The following is a 23,021-nucleotide window of genomic DNA, read 5'->3' as shown; positions in this document are numbered from 1 at the left end:
TGTAAGCTTTGCTGAAATGACTTGCTCTGCTCCTCTCACCCCTTTTAGAAAGGCATGAATTAAGCGGGCTGGAGCCATGGTGCAGAATTTCAGTGATGCCAAAGTGTCTTTTAAGATTCTTTAAGAACGTGGTATATCTCTATTTGCTTGTCTTTCTGAAATTCTCTTCAAAATCTGGCTTTCTATTTTCAGTCACCTTGTGCCTGATTTCTTTAGTCACAAAGATTTGATGTATGGCGTTCATTTAATTGAAGATTTATCAACTTTTTTTTTTTTTTAGTCATACATTAGCTATAAACACAGGAATGTTTTTAAGATCATTAAGTCATCAGAACTTCTTTTAGAACAATTGAGAAAGTTGTTACAAGCTTTGGGTTGCCTTTCAAAGGTGCTTATAGACCACCTATGTTGAAAACCTAAGTCTCAAAGATTAGGGTGGCAATGTAGAAAAGAATTCATGCATTTTTTATTCATTATCACTTGTGCATTTCAATTTTAGAAGAATCTTATAGAACAACTGAATGTGAACTTGAGTGCTATAAGATACCTTCGGGAGTGTCTAGTTTTGTCTGTCTCTAGTCAGCAGTCCTTGGGGACACAAAAGGCAGTCACAGATGATGATGAAGAGAACTTGCCCGGTGCCAGCCTGCTGAGATCAAGCCCTAGCTCTGCCTTTCACTAGCCGAGTGAACTTCAGCAAATTACTTAGTCTTCTAAGCCTTGGTTTCCTTCTCTGGAAATGGAATCAAAGCTTAGAAAGGCTGAGTAACTTGCTCAAGATCACACAGCTGGGAATTTGTTGTGAAGATTAAAATAGTTAAACCATGTTAAATGTTTAGAACAGTGTGGGGTACACATTAAGTATTCAATAATTCTTAACCATTGTAAAGAGCCAGGATCACCACTCCTGAACTTCACCACTGTTCTCCATCAGTTTTGTTCAAAAGGAGAACCATATATAAAATGTTAGTTAAAATGAGGGAATAAGAGCCCCGTCTTGTGCCCCCCAAAAAGGCAGTGTGTGGCCTACTATTAAAATTAATTATGGATCTAGTAGGACAGGTAGGTAGATAGATATTTGATAAGAATGGAAATGTTTAGTTTTATCTACAGATAATCCTTAAGCTTTTGGAAAGCCGATAAAAAAAAGTGCCAGGAATTTCACTCTGATCAAAAGACAAATTGTTTCAGCCTTGGGGCAATTTGCACCAATGGAAATACAAATCCAAGTTCTTCTGGATATTTACTCCATTAGATCATTCAGTGATTGCCCTAAATTTGGGGACAGAAATTTCCCTGTGAGGGACAACTGGTCTTTTATATAGTCATGAATGTTATATAAATGCAACAACTGTGTCAAGACCATTTTTACTGGTGCCATCGAGCCCATCCTAAATTAGCACTATTATCTGCTATCTGGTAATGTGCAGAGGGTATACTTTTAAGAACAGGACATGTTTCTAACACTGGGGGAAATACTTTCATCTCAGTAGATTGAAAACAGAGGTTCTAAAGAAAGCACTGGGGAATTACTCTATGTTGAGACTATTCAGAGAATAAGCTTTTTGCTGATACTGTTTTGCAGAGTCAGCATGTAGTTATAAGCAAAAATTTCGTAAACTTTGTTCATTGCCCAAGGCCTTACAACTAACACAAGCTACTCAACTATCATAACAGTTCCTTTGAAGTAGTCACTGGATACTCTCTCTTTGCATGAGGCTATCTTCCATTTATGTTTAAGGAATGGGCAAGAATAAGAGGGATTTGAGATGCCAGGAAGACCAGTCAGTAAAATCTGTATTTAGGCCATCAGTGTCAGGCTTTGAGCGTCAGGCAGTCCAGACCTCCAAAACAGTGCTTTTCAGTCAAGTGTATAGTTGTGAGTTTTGATGCCATAGGCACAACAGCTTCTGAGATGTATCTACTACAAAATTAAACTGTATTCAGGAAAGAAGGTTTGAAGTGTAATCAGTCCCTAGTGACAGACTGTAAGCCCAGTCTGGCTCCCTTTCCTGGGCTGACTCTTATGGAAAAGGTCAAGATACCAAGGCAAGTGTTGAAGAGCATCCTTGTGTAAAAGATGGGCAAATGAATCACATAGCTGCTTCATTGGAGGGGAAAAAAAACCCACAATATATCTATATATATCTATCTATCTCAGCACTGATACCATGGGCTATGGTTTCAGGCTGGTAAGAATGAATCACTGAGAAATGATGGCCTTTTATAGCTTTGTATGGGGTGTCCTGCTGACTTGGAAACCAAAAGGTAGATCTGTCAAGTGGACTAGGCCTTTGAAGTTAGCAAATGATTGTCATATTATATGCAATGAGCAGGAGTTCTAATGATAGGTATTATTTCAATAAAGACTGTATGCATGAGAAATTTCTATTGTCTCTGATGATGGAAGATTTTTTATGAATGCATACGTATGTAATTCACATAGTTGGCACTCAAACAAACCCTCTAAATTTATATTGGCTTTCATAACCCTATTGCCTCGTTATCGTAATTTACCAAGGTAACATCCCTCCCCAGCCAGCCGTTACCATCCCATAAACTGCCGTGCTGGACTCCAGGGCACTAGCCACAGAAGGGCTCTCTGACACAGACCTTCTGGGGTAATCCAATCCAAAAGTTGCAAATAACATCTGGTGTTTGACTTTATAGCATGAGATGAATTTTTCTGGGTGTAGTTGAGTCTGTGTTGCCTGCCCCTCCCCCTGCCCCAAATTACTAAGGTCATGTAGTATTTCCTTGATTGAATCATTGAACTCCCAGGTGGCATTTCTTTTTGAGGTTCTGGTATAGGAATCCTTTTTATTTTTTCAGTGAAGCTTTTCCCTTTGGTTGAAAGGGGACCTTGGATTGGCTTTTTAAAGGTGGGACAAAAAGACCTCAGACTGTCTTAAGCCAAACCAAACCAAAACAAAACAAAAAACTAAGGACAGAATTCCACACTTCTGTTCTTTTCTTTGTATCATATCATGTACAGAAGTAAACTCAGAAATTTTACTGAAGAAAGCCACATGAAGGACAGCATCACATAATGGGATAGTCATAATACATCTCATCCAAAAATAGGTTAGGAAAGGGAAATGGGCTGCATTTTTATTTGTTTTTAATTTTTGTTTGTTTGGTCATTCAGTTTATGGCTCCAAAAGTGTCTGTCAGGACCAAATGTGTGGATTAATGTAAACTTCCAGTGTATCAATATGTTGCCTGACCAAGAAAAGGGTTGTTGTTGTTGTTGTTTGTTTGTTTATTTTATTTATTTTGAGAGAGAGAGAGTACAAGTGAGTGGGGGACAGGCAGAGAGTGAGGGAGAGAGAATCCCATGCAGGCTCCGCACTGTCAGCTCAGAACCCAACACGGGGCTTGACCCCATGAACCATGAGATCATTACCTGAGCCAAAGTTGGACGCTTAACCGACTAAGCCACCCAGGTACCCCAGGGATACTTTATATTCCATAATCTTAAATGACTATAGAGAGTAATTAGGGTTTTTTTTTTTCAAATTAATTCAGCAAGGCTGCATCAGATCCTTATATTGAAAATATTAATTTTTAGGTGCTTTCAGATTCAGAGATGAGTATAACCTATTCTGTGTTGCCAAGAAGCTTTCAGTCTGGTGGAGAAAGATGTAAAGAAACCCAAACCAAAGCCAACCACAGTAAATTGAGGTGAGATGTATCAGTGCTCAGTAAATCTGTTTGAAACATGCTGTAGAGGTACAGAGAAAGAAACCCTTTGAGAGTAAGCCCCATGTTCTCTTCCCAGACACTCGTGTGTGAGGGTAGACATTCAGAACAGCTGAGGTGAACGAATGACTTGTTAGCTGGAGATGCCCTATAACGTAGTGTCCTCATTTGTGAGGTGCTGTGGGACTTACTTATGCTGTCTGCTACCCTTGAAAACATTGTTTTAGAATTATAGATATGAAATTGACCCTCCACTGACCTAGCTCATGCATAGGAAAAGGAGTGATCCTTTTAAAATTACATCTTGTTATTATTGTAGATGAACAAAAGGAAATTAGGTCAAAAAGATGATCACTGAAAAAACTGTTCTATCTAAAGTTTTGCCCCATGGGTTTTCTGAGACACGTCAGATTGACAGTTTTACTCATAATTACATAAATGTCCCTCAAGATTATTACACTGAATTTCAAGTTTGATATTATGAGCATTTATGACTTTTGAAAACTTAAGAGTCATTCTCCCTGAGATGACCTTTTCTTTCAGTGGCCTCATTCCCATACAGGGTCCTAGGGAGCCAGAAGAGGTGTGGTTTGCCTTCCCTGTTTTTGGCCAAAAACCCTTCTACTTTCCTTCAACTTTGTCAGCTTGTACTCTTGCTTTCTTCCTGCCTCACTTTTTAATTCCACTGCTGTTTCAAATAGACATCTAGATTTAGAACACCAGTACCGTTTCACCCATTTTGCTAAAACTGCAGAAGCAGTGATAAATGCAGTACACATGTTGAGAAATAACAAGTTTCTGGCACCCTCCTTAAACACCCATCAGTACTGACACTTTTGGCTTCCAGAAGCTAAATTAGGTCTAAATGTTTACATATCAAAGGGAGCTAATATTAGGTGATTTGAGATGTTAGTATATTAACCTAAGATTTCATTCAGCAAACACAGAACCACCAGCTATGTTTTAGGCAGTGTTTCGGATTGTGGGTACAAAGTGATGAAGAAACAGTTTTATTCCTGAAACTCACCATGTAAGTAGGAGAGGGGAGTAAGAAAACAATTGCTGTAAAGACTGCAAGGGAAGCCTTCCTGGTGGAGGTGGGGTCTGAATTGAGCCAGACGGTGAAAATACTAGAGACAAACAGCTCATGGAAAGGTTCAGGAGCAAGATTGACCCAGCCTGCATGGAGTACTCCATGTATCCTATAAAGCAGAGGGATGGTGGAAGGCTACAGCAAAGGGCTGAATACGCTTTGGGCAAGTTAGGTAGGGACCAGATCTCACAGAGCTTTGGACCTAATTCTATAGGCCCTGGAGAGAGACCATGCATGAGGCAATCTCAGCAGAGATGGTCTCCAGTCTGACCTCAAAGTGGAGAGAGTGGCACAGTGGATTCATACTATTTTTTTGACTTGAGGTGGTTGAGGGATGAGCACATGATGTTAGAAGCACTAGAGGGAGTGGAAACACATGGTGTTAGAAGACATCAGGGAGTAAAAAGCCACTGAAGAGCACCGGTGAGGTGGTTTCAGATGCTGCAAAGAAGCAGGATTCTATCAGGGAGATATTTGCTCAGTTTTTCAACCAATCAGTGTAAAAGAGTTTATTAGAGTTTGGTTTTTAATCTTTAAACAACTAATGGGAATCCCAGTACAGAAACTTTTTTATTTCCTGGGTTATTACAACTTATTATTTTAAGCTATAACCATTTAATTTAATTTGCTTTCTGGTGATCTCTTAACTACAGGAAATTGAGGCCTATGTAGACCTAGCATATACCTTAGATAATCTGTTAGGGGGGTGTAACTAAGACACAGTTAGAGCCTGCCAAGACTCATACAGCCCATTAACATCAGGTAACTTCTGCTGAGTCATAACAATGACACGGGGAGAAAAAATGTGGAATGGGGAACAGGTGTGAGTGTCCACCTAGTCCTTAAAGGTTGTGAATTTAGAGAGTGCAGTACAGGATGTGAATGCCTGTGTGTGTGGATCTACAAGTCTCATTTGCCAAAAGCAGAGCATCCTATAAATCCGTGCTTTGCTGACACTTCAGTTAGTACTAAAGTGGTCAAAGCCTAAGAGTAATTAATATGCTGAATTTAATTTTTACCAAAATGGAAGAACCTTAAGAGAAGGAGATCATGTTGTCTTCTTATAGCTCACAGTCGTAAAAGTAGGGAGCATTAGACAGATTTCCTGAATCTAAAAACAAACAAGTAGCAACAAAAGCCAAAAGCTATGCCCTTTTTTAAGTTAGAGGAAAGATAAATATAAACCCCTAACTTGAGACTCAATAAACAACTTTGTGCTGACACCATTTGGCAAAGGAAGACACAGAGAGTTTTAAGTGGAGAGTGGTTCAAGAAGGATGGGAGATATTCCCAACTGGAAGAAAATGTAAAGGAAAACAAATGATTAAAGTATATGAAAGGTCAGAATGACAAATAGTTAAAGTGGGGTAGAGCTTGTAAGCAGCTATTAAAGGTGGCTAAAGTTCAGAGGAGGCAAAAGTCTCAAGACTTTCTTTGTGAGGCTGTTTTCTGAGCAAAATGATGCAGAAAGTATAAGGATGATAAGGGGAGTACACGCAAGCATCACAGTGGCAGTATGGGGTGGTGACAAGAACCTGCTATTGAGAGACCAGTTCTGTTACTAATTAGTAAGTAAGCTCATAAGCATTTCACTTAGCTTCTCTGGTCCTGTATTTCTTCATCTGTAAAATAAAAGATTTTATTGACCTTCACAGTTGTGTGCTGTTGTCCAATTCTTTGATCTATCCTGTAGTTCTCCTATTTGGAGAAGACAGTAATGTGTTTATAAGTTGATGAGAATATGCCTTTATTCACTCCTATATTCAGTTTGCCCTCAATAATTGTGATTCTCTTTTTGTTTTTTTAGAATTTCAGCAAATAAGTCAATACCAGTAAAATTCTAGGAGATGACTATATGTGGTTTATTAACATTTAGGAAAGAAAGAGGTGATTGAAGATCTAACATGGAATTACGAAGGAAGTTGTGCTAAATAAAAACAGACAAGATAGTGGATGTGAAAATATTTGTGGTCTATACAGTAACATTTAAATGTTTCTTATTAATTTAAATGGCCATTTTCTACATATTTCTGAATTAGAAGAATGCCATAGACATATCCTTATTTAATTAAAACATTTGATAATGTTTTGAATGCTACCTTTTCAGGTAATGTGGAGCAATGTAGTCATAATAGCTATTGTATCTTTAATGTTTATTTATTTTTGAGACAGAGACAGAGCATGAGTGGGGGAGGGGCAAAAAGAGAGAGGGAGACACAGAATCTGAAGCAGGCTCCAGGCTCTGAGCTGTCAACATAGAGCCCGATGCGGGACTTGAACTCACGGATCGTGAGATCATGACCCGAGCCTAAGTCAGACACTTAACTGACTGAGCCACCCAGGCACCCCAATACCTATTGTATCTTTAAGAAATGGTATGATTTAATGGTATAAGTGGTATATATAATATCTATTATAGCCATTAATAAATGGTATGATTTAATGGTTTAAGTGGCATATATAATACCTATTATTACCATTAATAAATGGTTGTACATTCATCATTGCAGACCATTGCAGATTTAGGGTGATCTCTAGAATGTCATTCCTGGATCCTTTCCTTGGTATTGCCATGGTCAGTATTTTTATAAATCAGACCTCGTAGACAACGTGGCACAGTTCAAAATCATGTGCTGTGGGGACAGCTCATGTTTGTTTTAACTATGTGATACTGGCATATTTCTTAACCATTATATGTCTTGCTTTTCCCATCTGTAAAAGAGGGCTAGTAGTTAAGTCCTATCTCAGAGGGTTGCTCTGAGGATTAGGCAGAATAATGTGTATAAGTGATTAACACCAGCACCTGGCATTTAATAGGCCGTTGATAAATGTTAGCAGCAAATTTGATGATGATAACAATCATATGGGGAGGAAGGTATGCCTATGGATTGTATGGCACAAAGCTGTGGTTGGTAGCTTGAGTCAGAATGATGACTAATAGGCTGGAATGACATTCTGAAACTATTAATTAAAAGTCAGTGGTTTAGATTTCATTTTAAGATTAAAAATGTAATGGAATCAAATATGAAATCCTGCTTATAGGTTCATAAATTTTCATGGTTTCAGTAAAAGAGAAAAGATTTGGCTTTGGCTGAAATTAATTTGATAGAACCTGGATGGTTTTGTTGACTACACAATCACAGGAACAAATGAGGACTTCCAGCTGCCCCCCACCAGGGTCATCCTAGCTGTTATTCAGAGAGGTGTTATGGCTGTACTTCCTCAAACTGTACATTTCCCTAGAACTCTGTACTGGTCAGGTTTCAGGGATTTAGGGGATTATTTCCACTTCTAATTCGCATATTTTGAAATCACTCATGACTCCATAACAAAAATAAATGAGAAGTTCTGAAGAATATATCAGTTGAGGAATTAGAAGTATTTATTCTGGAAAAGATTAGGTTTAGAGGAGACATTTAAACCATTTTAATATTTGGAAGGCTGACTTGAGAAATGATCAGATTCTTTTATGTTAATGGAAGGCAAAACTAGTAAGTAACTTTGGATAAGGATTTGTAGAGAGAATTGGCGGGGGGAGCAGAATGATAAAAGGCAACTGAAATGTTATGGAAGTTAGATTGAAGTAAGAGAAGACAGCTTCACATGGCCCAGGATTATAGGTTTGTTTTTTAAAAATTGTTTTTATTGAGGCATAAATTACCTATAGTAACATGCACAAATCTGAAGTGTAGAGCGGGATAACTTTTCATTTTTATATACACCTGTGTTATCACCATCCAGGATCATAGAACTTTCCATCATCTCAGAAGGTTGCCTCATGCCCTCTTCTGGCCAATAACTGCTCTCCAGCCCAGAAGTAATCATTTTTTTCTGATCTCTGTCACCATATACTAGTTTTGCAAACTTTCACACAACCACTTTGGAGCACTGTTTAATGGTTTAAACATGTGTCTGTTTTCTGACTCAGCAATTTCATTTCTAATTACCTATCTAAGAGAAATGAGTTTTACTTTTTTTTCCCCCCCGAAAACCTTACACAGGAATGGTCACAACAGCTTTATTCATAATAGCCCAAACCTGGGAAACAATCTAAATAAATAGCTATTAGAAAATAAACATGTTGTGGTATATCCACACAATGAAGTACTATAGAAAAGAATAAAGTACTGATACATGCTCCACATGGATGAATCTCAGAAACATGCTGAGTGGAAGAAACCAGATGCGAAAGAGAACATATTCTATGGTTCCAATGAAAGACTTTCATGACAATTTGATTTTGAAAACCTAAGACAGTTGGAGAAAGTTCTTTGCCTTTCAGAAAAGGACCTGTATAAAACAAAAGATGGCCAAGAAGTAGAAGGAAAATTAAACTAAAGCCGGGAGTTCAGCTTTGCTTAAGTGAGAAACATTTATTTAGCATTCCTTGTGTCTGCAATTATGCGATATCTCATTATTTTGTTTCTTTTCATGTCCTTTTTGGATTCTAATTGTTTGTTTGGATTTGTTTTTATTCTTCCTGAAGTTTCTTTTTATTTTTTTCCCCTTCTTTTATAACAGCAAATATCTGTGTCATTACCAAGATTATTTATTATCTTAATCATACTGTGTGTTACATGACATCTACTTTCTTTTTTAAACCACTCTTATTAGAGCACTCTAACCTCCGTCTCCAGTATGGTCCAGTCGATCTCTAGGCAAGTTTCATAGCTGTTATTATGATGACTTCTCTGAACATATTCCTTTTTAAGAGCATTAATTTTTGTAGCTAACATTTTTCTCCTTCTTGGATTCTTTCTTTTATTAAAAAATGTTTTAATTCCAGTACAGTTAATAGGCTGTGTTATATTAGTTTCAAATGTACAGTATAGTGATTCAATAATTTTATACATTACTCAGTGCTCATCATGATAAGTATAATCTTAATCCCTTTCACCTTTTCACCCATCCCCCCCACCTCCTCTGTGGTAACCATCAGTTTGTTCTCTATAGTTAAGAGTTTGTTTTTTGGTTTGTTTCTTTTTCCTTTGTTCATCTGTTTTTTAAATTCCACGTATGAGTGAAATCATATGGTATTTGTCTTTTTCTGAGTGACTTATTTCACTTAGCATTATATTCTCTAGATCCATCCATTTGTTGCAAATGGCAATATTTCAGTCTTTTTTGTGGCTGAGTAATATTCCATTGTATGTCTACACCACATCTTCTTTATTCATCAATCAATGGACACCTGACTTGCTTCCATAATTTGGCTATTGTAAATAATGCTGCAATAAACATAGAGGTGCATATATCTTTTCAAATTAGTGTTTTCATATTCTTTGGGTAAGTGCCCAGTAGTGGAACTACTGGATCATATGGTAATTCTATTTTTAATTTTTTGAGGAATCTCCATACTGTTTTCCAGAGTGGCTGCACCAGTTTGCATTCCCACCAACAGTGCAGGAGGGTTCCTTTTTCACCACATCCTTGCCAACACTTGTTTCTTATGTTTTTGGTTTTAGCCATTCTAATAGGAGTGATTTGCATTTACCTGATGATGTTGAGCATTGTTTCATGTGTCTTTTGGCCATCTGGATGTCTTCTTTGGAGAAATATCTGTTCATGTCTTCTGCCCATTTTTGATTGGATTATTCGCGTGTGTGTTTGTTGAGTTGTATAAGTTCTTTACATGTTTTGGATGCTAACCCTTTATTTGATATGTCATTTTCAAATATCATCTCCCATTCAGGAAGTTGCACTTTAGTTTTTTATTGTTTCCTTTGCTGTACAGAAGTTTTTATTTTGATGTAGTCCCAATAGTTTATTTTTGCTTTTGTTTCCCTTGCCTGAGGAGGCATATCTAGAAAAATACTGCTATGGCCTATGTCTGAGAAATTACTGCCTATGCTCTCTATTAGGGTTTCTATGATTTTAGCTCTCACATTTAAGTCCTTAATCCATTTTGAGTTTATGTTTGTGTATAGTGTAAATAAGTGGTCCAGTTTCATTGTTTTGCATGTAGCTGTTCAGTTTTCCCAACACCATTTATTGAAGAGACTGTCTGGATTCTAATTCTTAGAAGGACTTTTGGTAATTATGGTAGGTACATGCACGTACAAAAGACAGGCACTGCATAGAGTGGTTTTGAAGTTTCTTCCTCAAAATAAAATTTCTGAATAAATTATAAGCAATATTGGAAGGCAGCTTTTTTTTTTTGTTATTCCTGCTCAAAACTTCTGATACTACTTGTTTTCATCACTACTATTAGCTATTCTGTTTCCCTTATCATTTTATCCATTTCCCTAGTGGTAAAAGCATGAAATCATGGCAGACAGACAAAATTACAGAGGCAGAGAATAGATTAGTGGTCACCAGGGGACAGGTATGGGTAGGAAGGGTACAAATAAAGGGGTAACACAAGAGAGTTCCTTTGGAACTTTGTGTATTTTGATGGTGGTGGTAGTTAGATGAATCTAGCCATGGGATAAAATTTCATAGAACTACACACACACACATGAATGCATGTAAAAAAAAGGTGAAAATTGAACAAGGACTGTAATTTCCTTAATAGTACTGTACCAATGTCAGTTTCTTGGTTTTGATATTATACTACAGTTATGTAAGATGTCACCATTGGGGGAAGCTGAGAAAAGCATTCACAGTACAGGGTACTATTTACACATCCTTCTGTGAGCCTATAATTATTTCAAACTTTCTGTGAGTCTATAAGTTTCAACCTTATAACAGGCAACAACAACCAAGTCTCAGCATTATTTTTAAAGAAATGAAAGAGGTAGCATTCGCGAGTAAGCAGCCCATAATAACAAGCTTTCTCCTAAGGTAGTGTATATGGTGTTTCTTAAAAGTGAGCCAAGACATGCAGTTCTGGTCTCTGATTTAGATGTTAGGCAGTGATTAGATTAAAATATGGTTAATCAGTGCACACTGCAAAAGGATCACGCTAACTTTCATGAAGTATATAAGTATATGCAGTAGATCTCTGGTCTGACTTCACTTCATGTAAGTTCTACCTTTGTCTATGCTGTCTCTGTCTGGTTCCACCAATGTATTTGCTTATGAACTTGCTTCCAACAATTTGTAGAACAGAATTCTTTTTATAGCATTATTGTTATCTTTTAAAAATTCACTTATTTACATGTACTCACAGGAAGCTTTGGAAATACAGATAAAAAAAAATTCCCTATAATCCCACCACTCAAAAATAAATACTGTTGATATTTTGTATGTATAGTTCCAGTTTTATTATCCCTGTGCATATAAATGCTTTTTAAAAACATATGAAATCATAATTTTATAAACTTATTTTACTTATTGACGTACTTATAGCAATGCACCATTTTCCCAGATCATTACTTTTCCAACACATGATTTAATGACCACATAGAATTGCACCCTGTGGATGTACAGCACCTTAACTAATCTTCTGGTATTGGCCATTTAGGCTGTTTCTAGTTTTGCACCATTAGAAACAGTATTGTCATCAGCATCCTTAAGGCTCATTTTTAATGCACACGACTTTTTCTCTTAGGAAAGAGTCTCAGAAGTGGAATTGCTGGGGTAGGCAAAATGTCAAAGCTTTTGCTTTTTATTGTGAAAGATAAGCATCATTTTAAAAAATATGTTGTACGAATAGACACTTCTCTAAAGAAGACATCCAGATGGCCAACAGGCACATGAAAAGATGCTCAATGTCACTCCTCATCAAGGAAACACAAATCAAAACCACACTCAGATACCACCTCACGCCAGTCAGAGTGGCTAAAATGAACAAATCAGGAGACTATAGATGCTGGCGAGGATGTGGAGAAACGGGAACCCTCTTGCACTGTTGGTGGGAATGCAAACTGGTGCAGCCGCTCTGGAAAACAGTGTGGAGGTTCCTCAAAAAATTAAAGATAGATCTACCCTATGACCCCGCAAGAGCACTGCTAGGAATTTACCCAAGGGATAAATGGAGTGCTGATGCATAGGGGCACTTGTACCCCAATGTTTATAGCAGCCCTTTCAACAATAGCCAAATTATGGAAAGAGCCTAAATGTCCATCCACTGATGAATAGATAAAGAAATTATGGTTTATATACACAACGGAATACTACGTGGCAATGAGAAAGAATGAAATATGGCCTTTTATAGCAACGTGGATGGAACTGGAGAATGTTATGCTAAGTGAAATAAGTCCTACAGAGAAAGACAGATACCGTATGTTTTCACTCTTATGTGGATCCTGAGAAACTTGACAGAAGACATGGGGGAGGGGAAGGGAAAAAAAAAAAGAGAGGGAGGGAGGCAAACCTTAAGAGATCTTAAAAACTGAGAATAAACTGAGGGTTGATGGGGGGTGGGAGGGAGGGGAGGGTGGGTGAGGGATATTGAGGAGGGCACCTGTTGGGATGAGCACTGGGTGTTGTATGGAAACCGATTTGACAATAAATTTCATATTAAAAAAATATGTTGTAAAGAAAACCTTAACTGAATAAGATTGCTGTACCTACAGGGAAACTTAGGATCAGTTTCTTTAGAATGATTTCTCACTTCTTAGAGACAACTGCCATTACCAAATAGGATAATTGCTTTGACTGACTTAGAAGAAAAACATTGAAACTATCTGAATAAACAAGTTATGCAAGAATTTTTTGCTATTCTTTTATTTTTGTTAAGCAATGAGAGTAAAAGTAATTTATTCAAATAAGAAGAAAACAAATGGAATCACATGCCACTAGTGAGGAATGGAGTATTTACATTTCCCCCTCTTCCCATTTGATACTGATTAAAACATGTTTTTGGTTATTTACTTTTTAAGCATTATGACTGTGCACATATACCACCAGCTTTACATACAGTGAAGGAGTATGGGTAAAAAAATTTATGGGAAAAATGCACTACAGTAGTTGTAATGTTGCAGAATTTTGTCACATTTTTCTAGTTGTGAATGTCCTGTTCCTGAGCATGAAGAGGTCTGGTTCTGGATTAAAGATCATCATTGATTGGGCACCTGTATTTTGCTGGTATACCTCAGTTGCATGTTTTTCTAAGTGGGTGAATATGTCACTTTGCTTGTTTAGGTAACCATCAAAACAATCTGACCCTTCTCCTTGTGAAGCTAAATCCTTAACAACAGGTTTTCTCTATTTTATCAAGTGAGGCTCCCTGTTATGCTGCCACCTCCAGATAATTATGACCATTGTTTTCAGCCTCAACTCGTTTCTTGGACTTTTCATTAGTCCCTTCTTCATGGGAAGATGCTCAACACAGAAGGAACACAGATCATGCCAGGAAGGATGGAAACAAGATTTGGATACTTTTTTTTTTTTTAATGTTTTTATTTTATTTTTGAGACAGAGAGAGACAGAGCATGAACGGGGGAGGGACAGAGAGAGAGGGAGACACAGAATCGGAAGCAGGCTCCAGGCTCTGAGCCATCAGCCCAGAGCCTGACGCAGGGCTCGAAATCACGGACCGCAAGATCGTGACCTGAGCTGAAGTCGGACGCTTAACTGACTGAGCCACCCAGGCGCCCCGAGATTTGGATACTTTTTATATAAAAAGTCTGAACTTAAAAAAAAAATGGTCTGAACTTTTATGTAGAATGTGTATTATCTACAGTTTTATTACCTTCCAATTAGGGTCAATGAATGGACCCTAATAAACAAGATATTTGATTCTGGGATTGATTTCCTACACTAGGAAGCAGTTAAATGTTTAGACGTTGGAAAAGCAACAAGACAGATCCATAAGTGTTTGGCATTCTTTTTTCTCCTTCTTAGTCATAAGCGCATCATTTTACACTATGCATATAGTGGTGAAATTTTGTTTGAACATAATTTATGAGATCAGGATTACAAAGACTCCTTTTCCTTTCAGTTCTTTGTTGGAATTTTCTATGACTATTTATTTTTTTTGTTTATCAATGGCATTGAAATTTCCCTCAGAGAAATTCGTCATGCTGAGATTGGTGGTAAATACTTACTACTGGATTAGGGATTGTTATTCTTTTATGAACTTATTTTCTTCTGTGGCTGTCTGTTATGGGGCTGGTCATGGGACTTGCTTTTCATTCTTACTATAATGTAATTCTTTTTTTTAAGTTTTTATTTAAATTTCAGTTAGCATACAGTGTTATGTACAGTGTTATATTGACTTCAGGTGTATAATATAGTGATTCAATACTCTGTACATCACCCAGTGCTCAGCACAAGTGCACTCCTTAATCCCTATCACCTATTTAACCCATCCCCCCCAACCCGCCTCCCCTCTGGTAACCATCAGTTGGTTCTTTATACTTAAAGAGTCTGTTTCTTGGTTCCTCTCTCTTTCTCTCTCTCTCTCTCCCCCCCTCCTTCTCTCTCTCTCTTTCTCTCTTCCCTTTGCCCCTTTTGGATTTTATCCACTGTAATGTAATTCTTTTGAAGTTGAAAACAGCCCTGTGAAGAAGCTGGCAGAGCATTCCAGGTGATAAGAGTTTCTCTAACATAGAGTGAGTTTTGCAGCATTGGGAATGGTGTATTTTTACCTGGCCTGAATTAAGATGATATTTCTCTGTCATAGTATAAATGTGGTTCAGTGTTAAAGAAATACTATTCTGGTAAGAAATAGAGTCATAATTTAAACACAAATTTTTCCCCAAAAGGTACTACGTTTTTGAGTTTATCTATTCTCAGCTGTATCTTTTACTTTTGTTTCCCTTTAAACTCATCATCTGAATCTGTTACCTGCTCCCTCTTCTCCATGTGAAACTTTCTATACAAACTGAGAGGAACTGTTTCTTGGAGAAACAAATGAGGCTTCATATGAAAGGGGATTTCCTTTGGGTTTGAATGAACAAAAATTATATAGATTTCTAAATATTTCACATATATATCCTTATATATAAACATTTTTCATATATGTTATAATAAATGTATTGCTTTTTTAACAAAAAACTGAATATGAACTTCTTGAAATTTAATGCAAAAGAAATCTGGTTTAAATCTGACCACTAAAAAATAATTTATTTAGGTGTTTTTTTTAAGTTTATTTATTTTGGGGGGGGGGAGAGAGAGAGAGAGAGAGAGAGAGAGAGAGAGAGAGAAGGAAAGAGAAGCAGTGGGAGAGGGAGAGACAGAATCCCAAGCCAGCTCCATGCTGTCAGTGCAGAGCCTGACACAGGGCTCAATCTCACAACCGTGAGATCACGACCTGTGCCGAAATCAAGAATCAGATGCTTAACCAACTGAGCCACCCAGGCGCCCCTATTTAGGTGTGTTTTTAAAAAAAGATCCAGGTGATATTTTTTCTTCACATTGGTATTTCATACACCTGTTGAGAATTTTTTTTACAAGTGACACAGAGGTCCTATTTGCCTTTTATGATATCAAGGGCATTCCTGTAATATTTAAATGCATATATTTATAGCTATTCTCTGCTTAATTAAATTCAATATATGAGAATCCGTATCTTAAAGAAAAGATTGCTGAAGAGTCAGTCTGGTGGATTTTAAACATATATTATTCACAAAAATATGAATTACCCATAGTTTTACATACCACCTTTATACATAAGAAATAGCTGTGTACTGTATGCATTAAAATATTCTTAATTTACACTTTATTAGACTTACATGATTAAAATGCTTGTGGATTAAAAATCATTGCTCTTTATTCCTGAAAACTTATAAGAATTTCTGCTTTCTTTTTCTCTAACAGATATAAGCTTACCAAAGTCGGCAACAATATGCTATACAGCTGCTTTGCTCAAAGCAAGAGCTGTCTCTGACAAGTAAGTGAATAATAACTTGTGTGGTACTAAATGCCTGACCTGACTTAAGGAGATGTGTTGCCTCTGAGGGCTTTCTCTGGAAGTTTCTCTTAGTCTATGAAACCCCCCGCTTATGAGCATGCATTTTCTAAAATCTGCTGATCTTTTCTTTCACTACTAGAAGGAGAGAGTACATAACCCCAGGTACTTCAAGGGTGTATGGGTCCCTAAAGAGGGATTTATGTGAAATTCCATACCTCTGAGGTGACTTTTTTTTTTTTTTTTTTTTTTGCCAGACAGTAGATACCAAAAGGCCTGCTTGGGACTTACACACAAAATGCCTTCCTTTTACTCATTTTTTTTGCGTGTTCCTCTTCTGTCAGCAGTCCATGACTGGGTAGTAGTCATAACAAACATGTAAGATGGCAGAGGGGATGATCATCTCCCATTCTTTGACTCATCAGATCCAAACTAACTCCCCACCCAGGGTCCGTTTTCTTTGAGTTGCCATCTCGGTGGGACATTCGCCCGTTTTATTCAGGCAGGTGACTATGACATAGAGAATTTTCATAAATGTCCAAGATGACTGGCAGGTGAAAGAGAACAGTTGGCTTAACTGTTTGAGTTCATAATAAACGCTTCCATTTCCCCGATACAATCCCTCTGAAGAGCTGAAAAGCAGATAACAGAAAAAGAAAACAGCCTCTGCTATGTCAGACAGGTTTGCTGTTAAGTGTGTGTGCACTTCAAGACCGAAGTAATTTTCTTTCATTCTTTTTTATCCTGTAGATCGCCAGTACCTACTGCAACATCTTTTCTCCCTACACAGCGACTCCAGCTTGGGAGGGCAGGGCCAGGGTTGTCACAGCTTCCCCTGTGGTGTCTGCCTGCCAAGCACAGCTCTGGAGTTAGCCCTGGGTGTGAGGTGAGAAAGAGATTGCATGGTCTGGTTTTTTTCATTCACTCGGGCAGGTGTCTGGCCCGCAGTTCGGGCACGCACACCCCCTGCCGGAACGGCCCCAAGCAGGCTTGCCTGCGGAGGAGGCTGCATCGCAGCACTGACATTGGGTTGGGAGCCTCCTTTAAAATTCTCCCTAGTTCTGTTTTTAACCAAGTGCGCTCTTCTGTAACCTGGTTTTCTCTTTTTCCCACACTGTCTGCCCTCGTCAGTCTTACCCCCTCCCCTGACCTGAGCAGGTACCTCATAGAAGATTTAGATTAGCTATTTAGACAGAGAGAGACTTGACAGCCGAATTTCATTCCTGCCGAGATTAGACGCAAGCACGCTTTCTGCTTCTGCTGGGGTTTTTGTTGGCCTCGGTCTGAGGGGTCACTCAGAGGTTCCATATAGTGGAGGTTTGGAGAGCTCATGCCATTGGCTCGCTGTGGTTTTATGGGCCCTTGACGCGTAGATGCCTTTCCGGGTTGATGCCCAAGCAGTGGTCCCAACTGGATGGTGTTTGTCTTCCTGCTTTTCAGATTCTCTCCCGAGGCTGCATCTCGGCGGGGGCTGAGCACAGCAGAGATGAACGCAGTAGAGGCCATTCATAGAGCTGTGGAATTCAACCCTCACGTGCCAAAAGTGAGTCTGTGGAATCCCCACAGGAACTCGTTATGATAGCAGAGAAAGCATTCAGTGACCACAATGTCATGTCTCGAATACACCCAGTGTAAAAAAATGAATTGCAGCCAATGAATGCTGAGACCCTATATAGTCTATGGTTATCAGCTTCATTTTTAAGCAAAAGCTACATTCAGGAGGCTTTGGGCCGATTTTTGGATTTCATATAATTAGGGTAAATTGATAGACTTAGCTTAGGCGGGTCAGGCCAGGAAGTCTGAAATTGGCAAAATATGGAGATCCCAAGAGTGTTGATGCATTTGATAGGAATTTCACACCAGTTATAGTCTTAACTTAGACCCAACTTGGGAAATGAACCTTGTTGTGAATATAAGTGGTGAAAAAAAATACTGATAAATGTGATGTTCTAGGTCTCTACAAATAAATGATACTTAATCAGTAATGGCAAGAAGATAATAGGGAGAACCTCAAAGTATGAAAAAGTGTTTTTCTTTTGACTTGTGAATGCCATTTTAGTATGTATAAGTAGTAGGAGAGGTTTGTCGTAATTGTTAACCACGTGATTGACCAATTTATAAATACCCAATATTTCCCATATATTTTTTTTCCTGAATTTGGTTTTAAGGGAGTCAGATCATGGTAGAAGATATTTCTATAATCTTTTGTTTGGGAGATGGGTGTGTATTTATTATTTACCTATATTTGAGTGCCTGCTATGTGATAGGCACATTGCTGAGGGCTATTTTCAGTTTCTCGATATTATAAAGTGCATTTTGACCTCTGGGAAACTTCATACAATTTACCTCAGGTACTACAAGGCATACTTTTCTTGGCAAAATGTCTAATGAAGGCTTTCACTGGCGAAAAATGACAAAAGAAGGCTATTTTGTTTTCTTGAAGTACTGTGCAAAAGGTGGTACGTATGTCCGTGTATGTGATGATTTATGGAGTTACCTACTTTAATCTATTTTGTTCAGAGTGACAGTGATAAGGGACCTAACATCTTTTCTGAGCTTTTATTCAGGTCATGCTCATTTTCTCACAAAACAGGAAACTGAAGAATGGTGCACAGTACCACAGTCAGTGAAGGATATATTTATCTACTCTAGTTCCAGTGGATAATGACCATCATAATATTTGTAGACTTAGGCATTGTATATAGGGTGGCATAAAATATCTCTCTTTATTTGGTATCTTTTCAGCTATGTTAAAAGTGTTCATTCAAACTTGATTAAAAGTTAAAGCTAATCATGAAAATATTGTCCTGAACTACAGTCAACTTAGGTCATCAATTAATATTTATTGAATGCTGTTCTCTAACTACAGAGTTGTTCTGTGAGCACGTATAGGCCCTTTTAGAAGTAGTATTGAGCAATAGAGTCCTAGTTTCTGAGACTAAAACTTGGGTTTAGTTCTGGCTCTGTCATTTATGAGCCTTGGGGGGAGCTTGGGGCTTAGCATCTCTGAACTCAATGTTTTCCCTCATTTTTCAAATGAAGATAAAAATATAAGCCTTACCTGTCTTTTGTGACAAAGACCAAGTGGGATAATATATTCAGAGTTCTTTGAAAATACTTGAACACTGTATTTTCAAAAAGTCTTAAAATTGTTGACATTTGACTTGTTGGAGACCCCTGAAGTCTGGGAACTGGGTCTTTTTTTTATAATATGAAATTTATTGTCAAATTGGTTTCCATACAACACCCAGTGCTCATCCCAAAAGGTGCCCTCCTCAGTACCCATCACCCACCCTTCCCTCCCTCCCACCCCCCATCAACCCTCAGTTTATTCTCAGTTTTTAAGAGTCTCTTATGGTTTGCCTCCCTCCCTCTTTAACTTTTTCTTTTCCCCCTTCCCCTCCCCCATGTCTTCTGTCAAGTTTCTCAGGATCCACGTAAGAGTGAAAACATACGGTATCTGTCTTTCTCTGTAGGACTTATTTCACTTAGCATAACACTCTCCAGTTCCATCCACATTGCTACAAAGGGCCATATTTCATTCTTTCTCATTGCCACGTAGTATTCCATTGTGTATATAAACCACAATTTCTTTATCTATTCATCAGTGGATGGACATTTAGGCTCTTTCCATAATTTGGCTATTGTTGAAAGGGCTGCTATAAACATTGGGGTACAAGTGCCCCTATGCATCAGCACTCCATTTATCCCTTGAGTAAATTCCTAGCAGTGCTCTTGTGGGGTCATAGGGTAGATCTATTTTTAATTTTTTGAGGAACCTCCACACTGTTTTCCAGAGCGGCTGCACCAGTCTGCATTCCCACCAACAGTGCAAGAGGGTTCCCGTTTCTCCACATCCTCGCCAGCATCTATAGTCTCCTGATTTGTTCATTTTAGCCACTCTGACCTGCGTGAGGTGATGTCTCAGTGTGGTTTTGATTTGTATTTCCCTGATGAGGAGCGACGTTGAGCATCTTTTCATGTGCCTATTGGCCATCCGGATGGCTTCTTTACAGAAGTGTCTATTCATGTCTTCTGCCCATTTCTTCACTGGATTATTTGTTTTTTGGGTGTGGAGTTTAGTGAGTTCTTTATAGATTTTGGATACTAGCCCTTTATCTGATATGTCATTTGCAAATATCTTTTCCCATTCCGTTGGTTGCCTTTTGGTTTTGTTGATTGTTTCCTTTGCAGTACAGAAGCTTTTTATCTTCATGAGGTCCCAATAGTTCATTTTTGCTTTTAATTCCCTTGCCTTTGGGGATGTGTCAAGTAAGAACTTGCTGCGGCTGAGGTCTGAGAGGTGTTTTCCTGCTTTCTCCTCTAGGGTTTTGATGGTTTCATGTCTCACATTCAGGTCCTTTATCCATTTTGAGTTTATTTTTGTGAATGGTGTAAGAAAGTGGTCTAGTTTCAACCTTCTGCATGTTGCTGTCCAGTTCTCCCAGCACCATTTGTTAAAGAGACTGTCTTTTTTCCATTGGATATTCTTTCCTGCTTTGTCAAAGATTAGTTGGCCATACTTTTGTGGGTCCAATTCTGGAGTCTCTGTTCTCTTCCATTGGTCTATGTGTCTGTTTTTGTGCCAATACCATACTGTCTTGATGGTTACAGCTTTGTAGTGGAGGCTAAAGTCTGGGATTGTGATGCCTCCCACTTTGGTCTTCTTCAGTATTACTTTGGCTATTTGGGGTCTTTTGTGGTCCATACAAATTTTAGGATTGCTTTGGGAACTGGGTCTTACCGCTTCCGGCTGTACCAGCCAGACCTTTGTGATCCTAGCACACGAGATAGAAAACTGGTACAATACTTGTTGGTTAGATATTTTAGTTGAAGCCGTAGTGTAATTCTGTGATGGTCTGAAATGGTTGATTGCACCTCTAGAAGAGTATTAAAAGCCCTAAGAAATAGTTTAAGTCTACCTTGGAAAAATTTAACTTAGTCAGCTAGCACTGTACCTGCAAAACAGAATTGTTTTAAGTGGGAACATTTGAAATATTTGAATTCACTTTACTTTTTAATTATTAACTGGAGAAAAGATAGGGTACGTAGGTAAACTGATTCTCTACCACTTTGCTTTGTTGGTGATTGTGCCAAGGGGAAACTTGTTTCCAGAGCCTCTTTGTCTGTTGACATTTTCATGAGGAAAAGGACCTGTGAGTCAGTGTTCAGAATTAGTTCAGAATTAACCACAAACCTTTGATGCGTGTGTACTATATACAGGCTGTTACAGACATCTTTTATTACGTGATACATTGTTTACTGGACTGTTTGCTAATACTTCAGGTAAACACACGCACACACACACGCACACGCACACACATACACACGTAGATGACTTTTCAGGCAGAAAATAGCCTTAATTCTAATGAGACATCAATGAATGATATAAACTGTTAAAACTCTTAGACTCCTGGTATAAGAAGCGGCCTTAGAGATCATCTAGGACACCTTCCCATCCTCGGTTTGAATGTCTCCTCATAATGATATTATTATGATTGTTTTTAATACTGGTTTGTATTGGATGTTTACTGTGTGCCAAACGCAGTGCTAAGTGAACATCTTATTTATTTTTCATAACAACACCATGAGGTGCATCATGTTATTATCCCTGCTATTCAGATGAGGGTGCTGCAGGTTTGGAGAGGTTAGGTTGCCTGCTCAGTCACATAGCTAGTAAATGACAGAGCCTGGACTGATTCTGGGTTCTCTAACCCTCACACATCACCCTCCACTGCCCCCCCCAACCATCCTACCAAGTTGCAGACTAGCCTAGACTTGAAGCCTTCAAATGATGGCGGGCATATCACTTCCCAAGGTACTTGTGGACAATTCATATTTCGTGAAGATATTATTATATCTTAAATACTTCCATGGTTTCGTTTGCTCTATGACAGGAAGTCTTCAGTGGCCTACCACAGAAATTTTCAGCAACTGCATGCTGTTTTACTCAATTATAGTCTGTTGGAAGGAGAAAAAATACTAAATGGAATAGCTGAGAACTGCTTCCCATGAATGTCCAATTTAGGTCTATCTGGTATTCTAATAAGCAGAGGCGCATACTTGATATTTCAGTATCCAATGAAAAATGTCGGTTATTTACTTCAGGAGGGTTACTCTTCAGAACAGTCTTCACCTGAAAACATGCAGAGTAGGGAGGGTATCTCCTAAACACACCCCAGGACCAGGAAGTAAATAAAAACAGTAAAAAGCTATGTCTCTGTTTTAAAGGGGGGCCTCTTAAGTGGTCAAGTATTTCTGAAGCTTTGGATTGCAGCAAAGTATAAGGAGGAAGCAGCCCATCCAAACTAAATTGTGTTACTCCCCTTCCTAGGAATTGCAGCTGTGTCCCCAGCCCTACAGAGGAAGATAGAAACTCCTTGAATGGTTCTTCAGGACCCTTCATAATCTGACCCTGCTTGTTTTTCATTTCTTCCAGCTCCTTCTAACAGTCTGTTCATTGTTCCAGAAACATTCTCTTCTCCTTCC

The 23,021-nt window shown here is 38.3% G+C and overlaps 1 protein-coding gene across 8 annotated transcripts in view; it reads left to right on the top strand.

Moving 5' to 3' along the window:
* ST7 (suppression of tumorigenicity 7) overlaps positions 1-23,021 on the top strand; it is a 267,683-nt gene that overhangs the window by 211,289 nt on the left and 33,373 nt on the right. For all 8 annotated transcript variants that reach the window (XR_009260286.1, XM_058724505.1, XM_058724507.1 and 5 more), the window contains 2 exons: positions 16,442-16,514; positions 17,973-18,075. Coding sequence is in view for 7 of the 8 variants with exons in the window: in XM_058724505.1 (XP_058580488.1) it covers positions 16,442-16,514; positions 17,973-18,075 (176 nt within the window). In the remaining variant the exon portion in view is untranslated. The remainder of the gene's footprint in view (positions 1-16,441; positions 16,515-17,972; positions 18,076-23,021) is intronic.

Source organism: Neofelis nebulosa, chromosome 4, assembly GCF_028018385.1.
Source record: "Neofelis nebulosa isolate mNeoNeb1 chromosome 4, mNeoNeb1.pri, whole genome shotgun sequence".
In the NCBI taxonomy this organism is placed as follows: domain Eukaryota; kingdom Metazoa; phylum Chordata; class Mammalia; order Carnivora; family Felidae; genus Neofelis; species Neofelis nebulosa.
The sequence above is the reverse complement of the archived record's forward strand: the minus strand, read 5'-3'. Positions and strand labels throughout refer to the sequence as shown.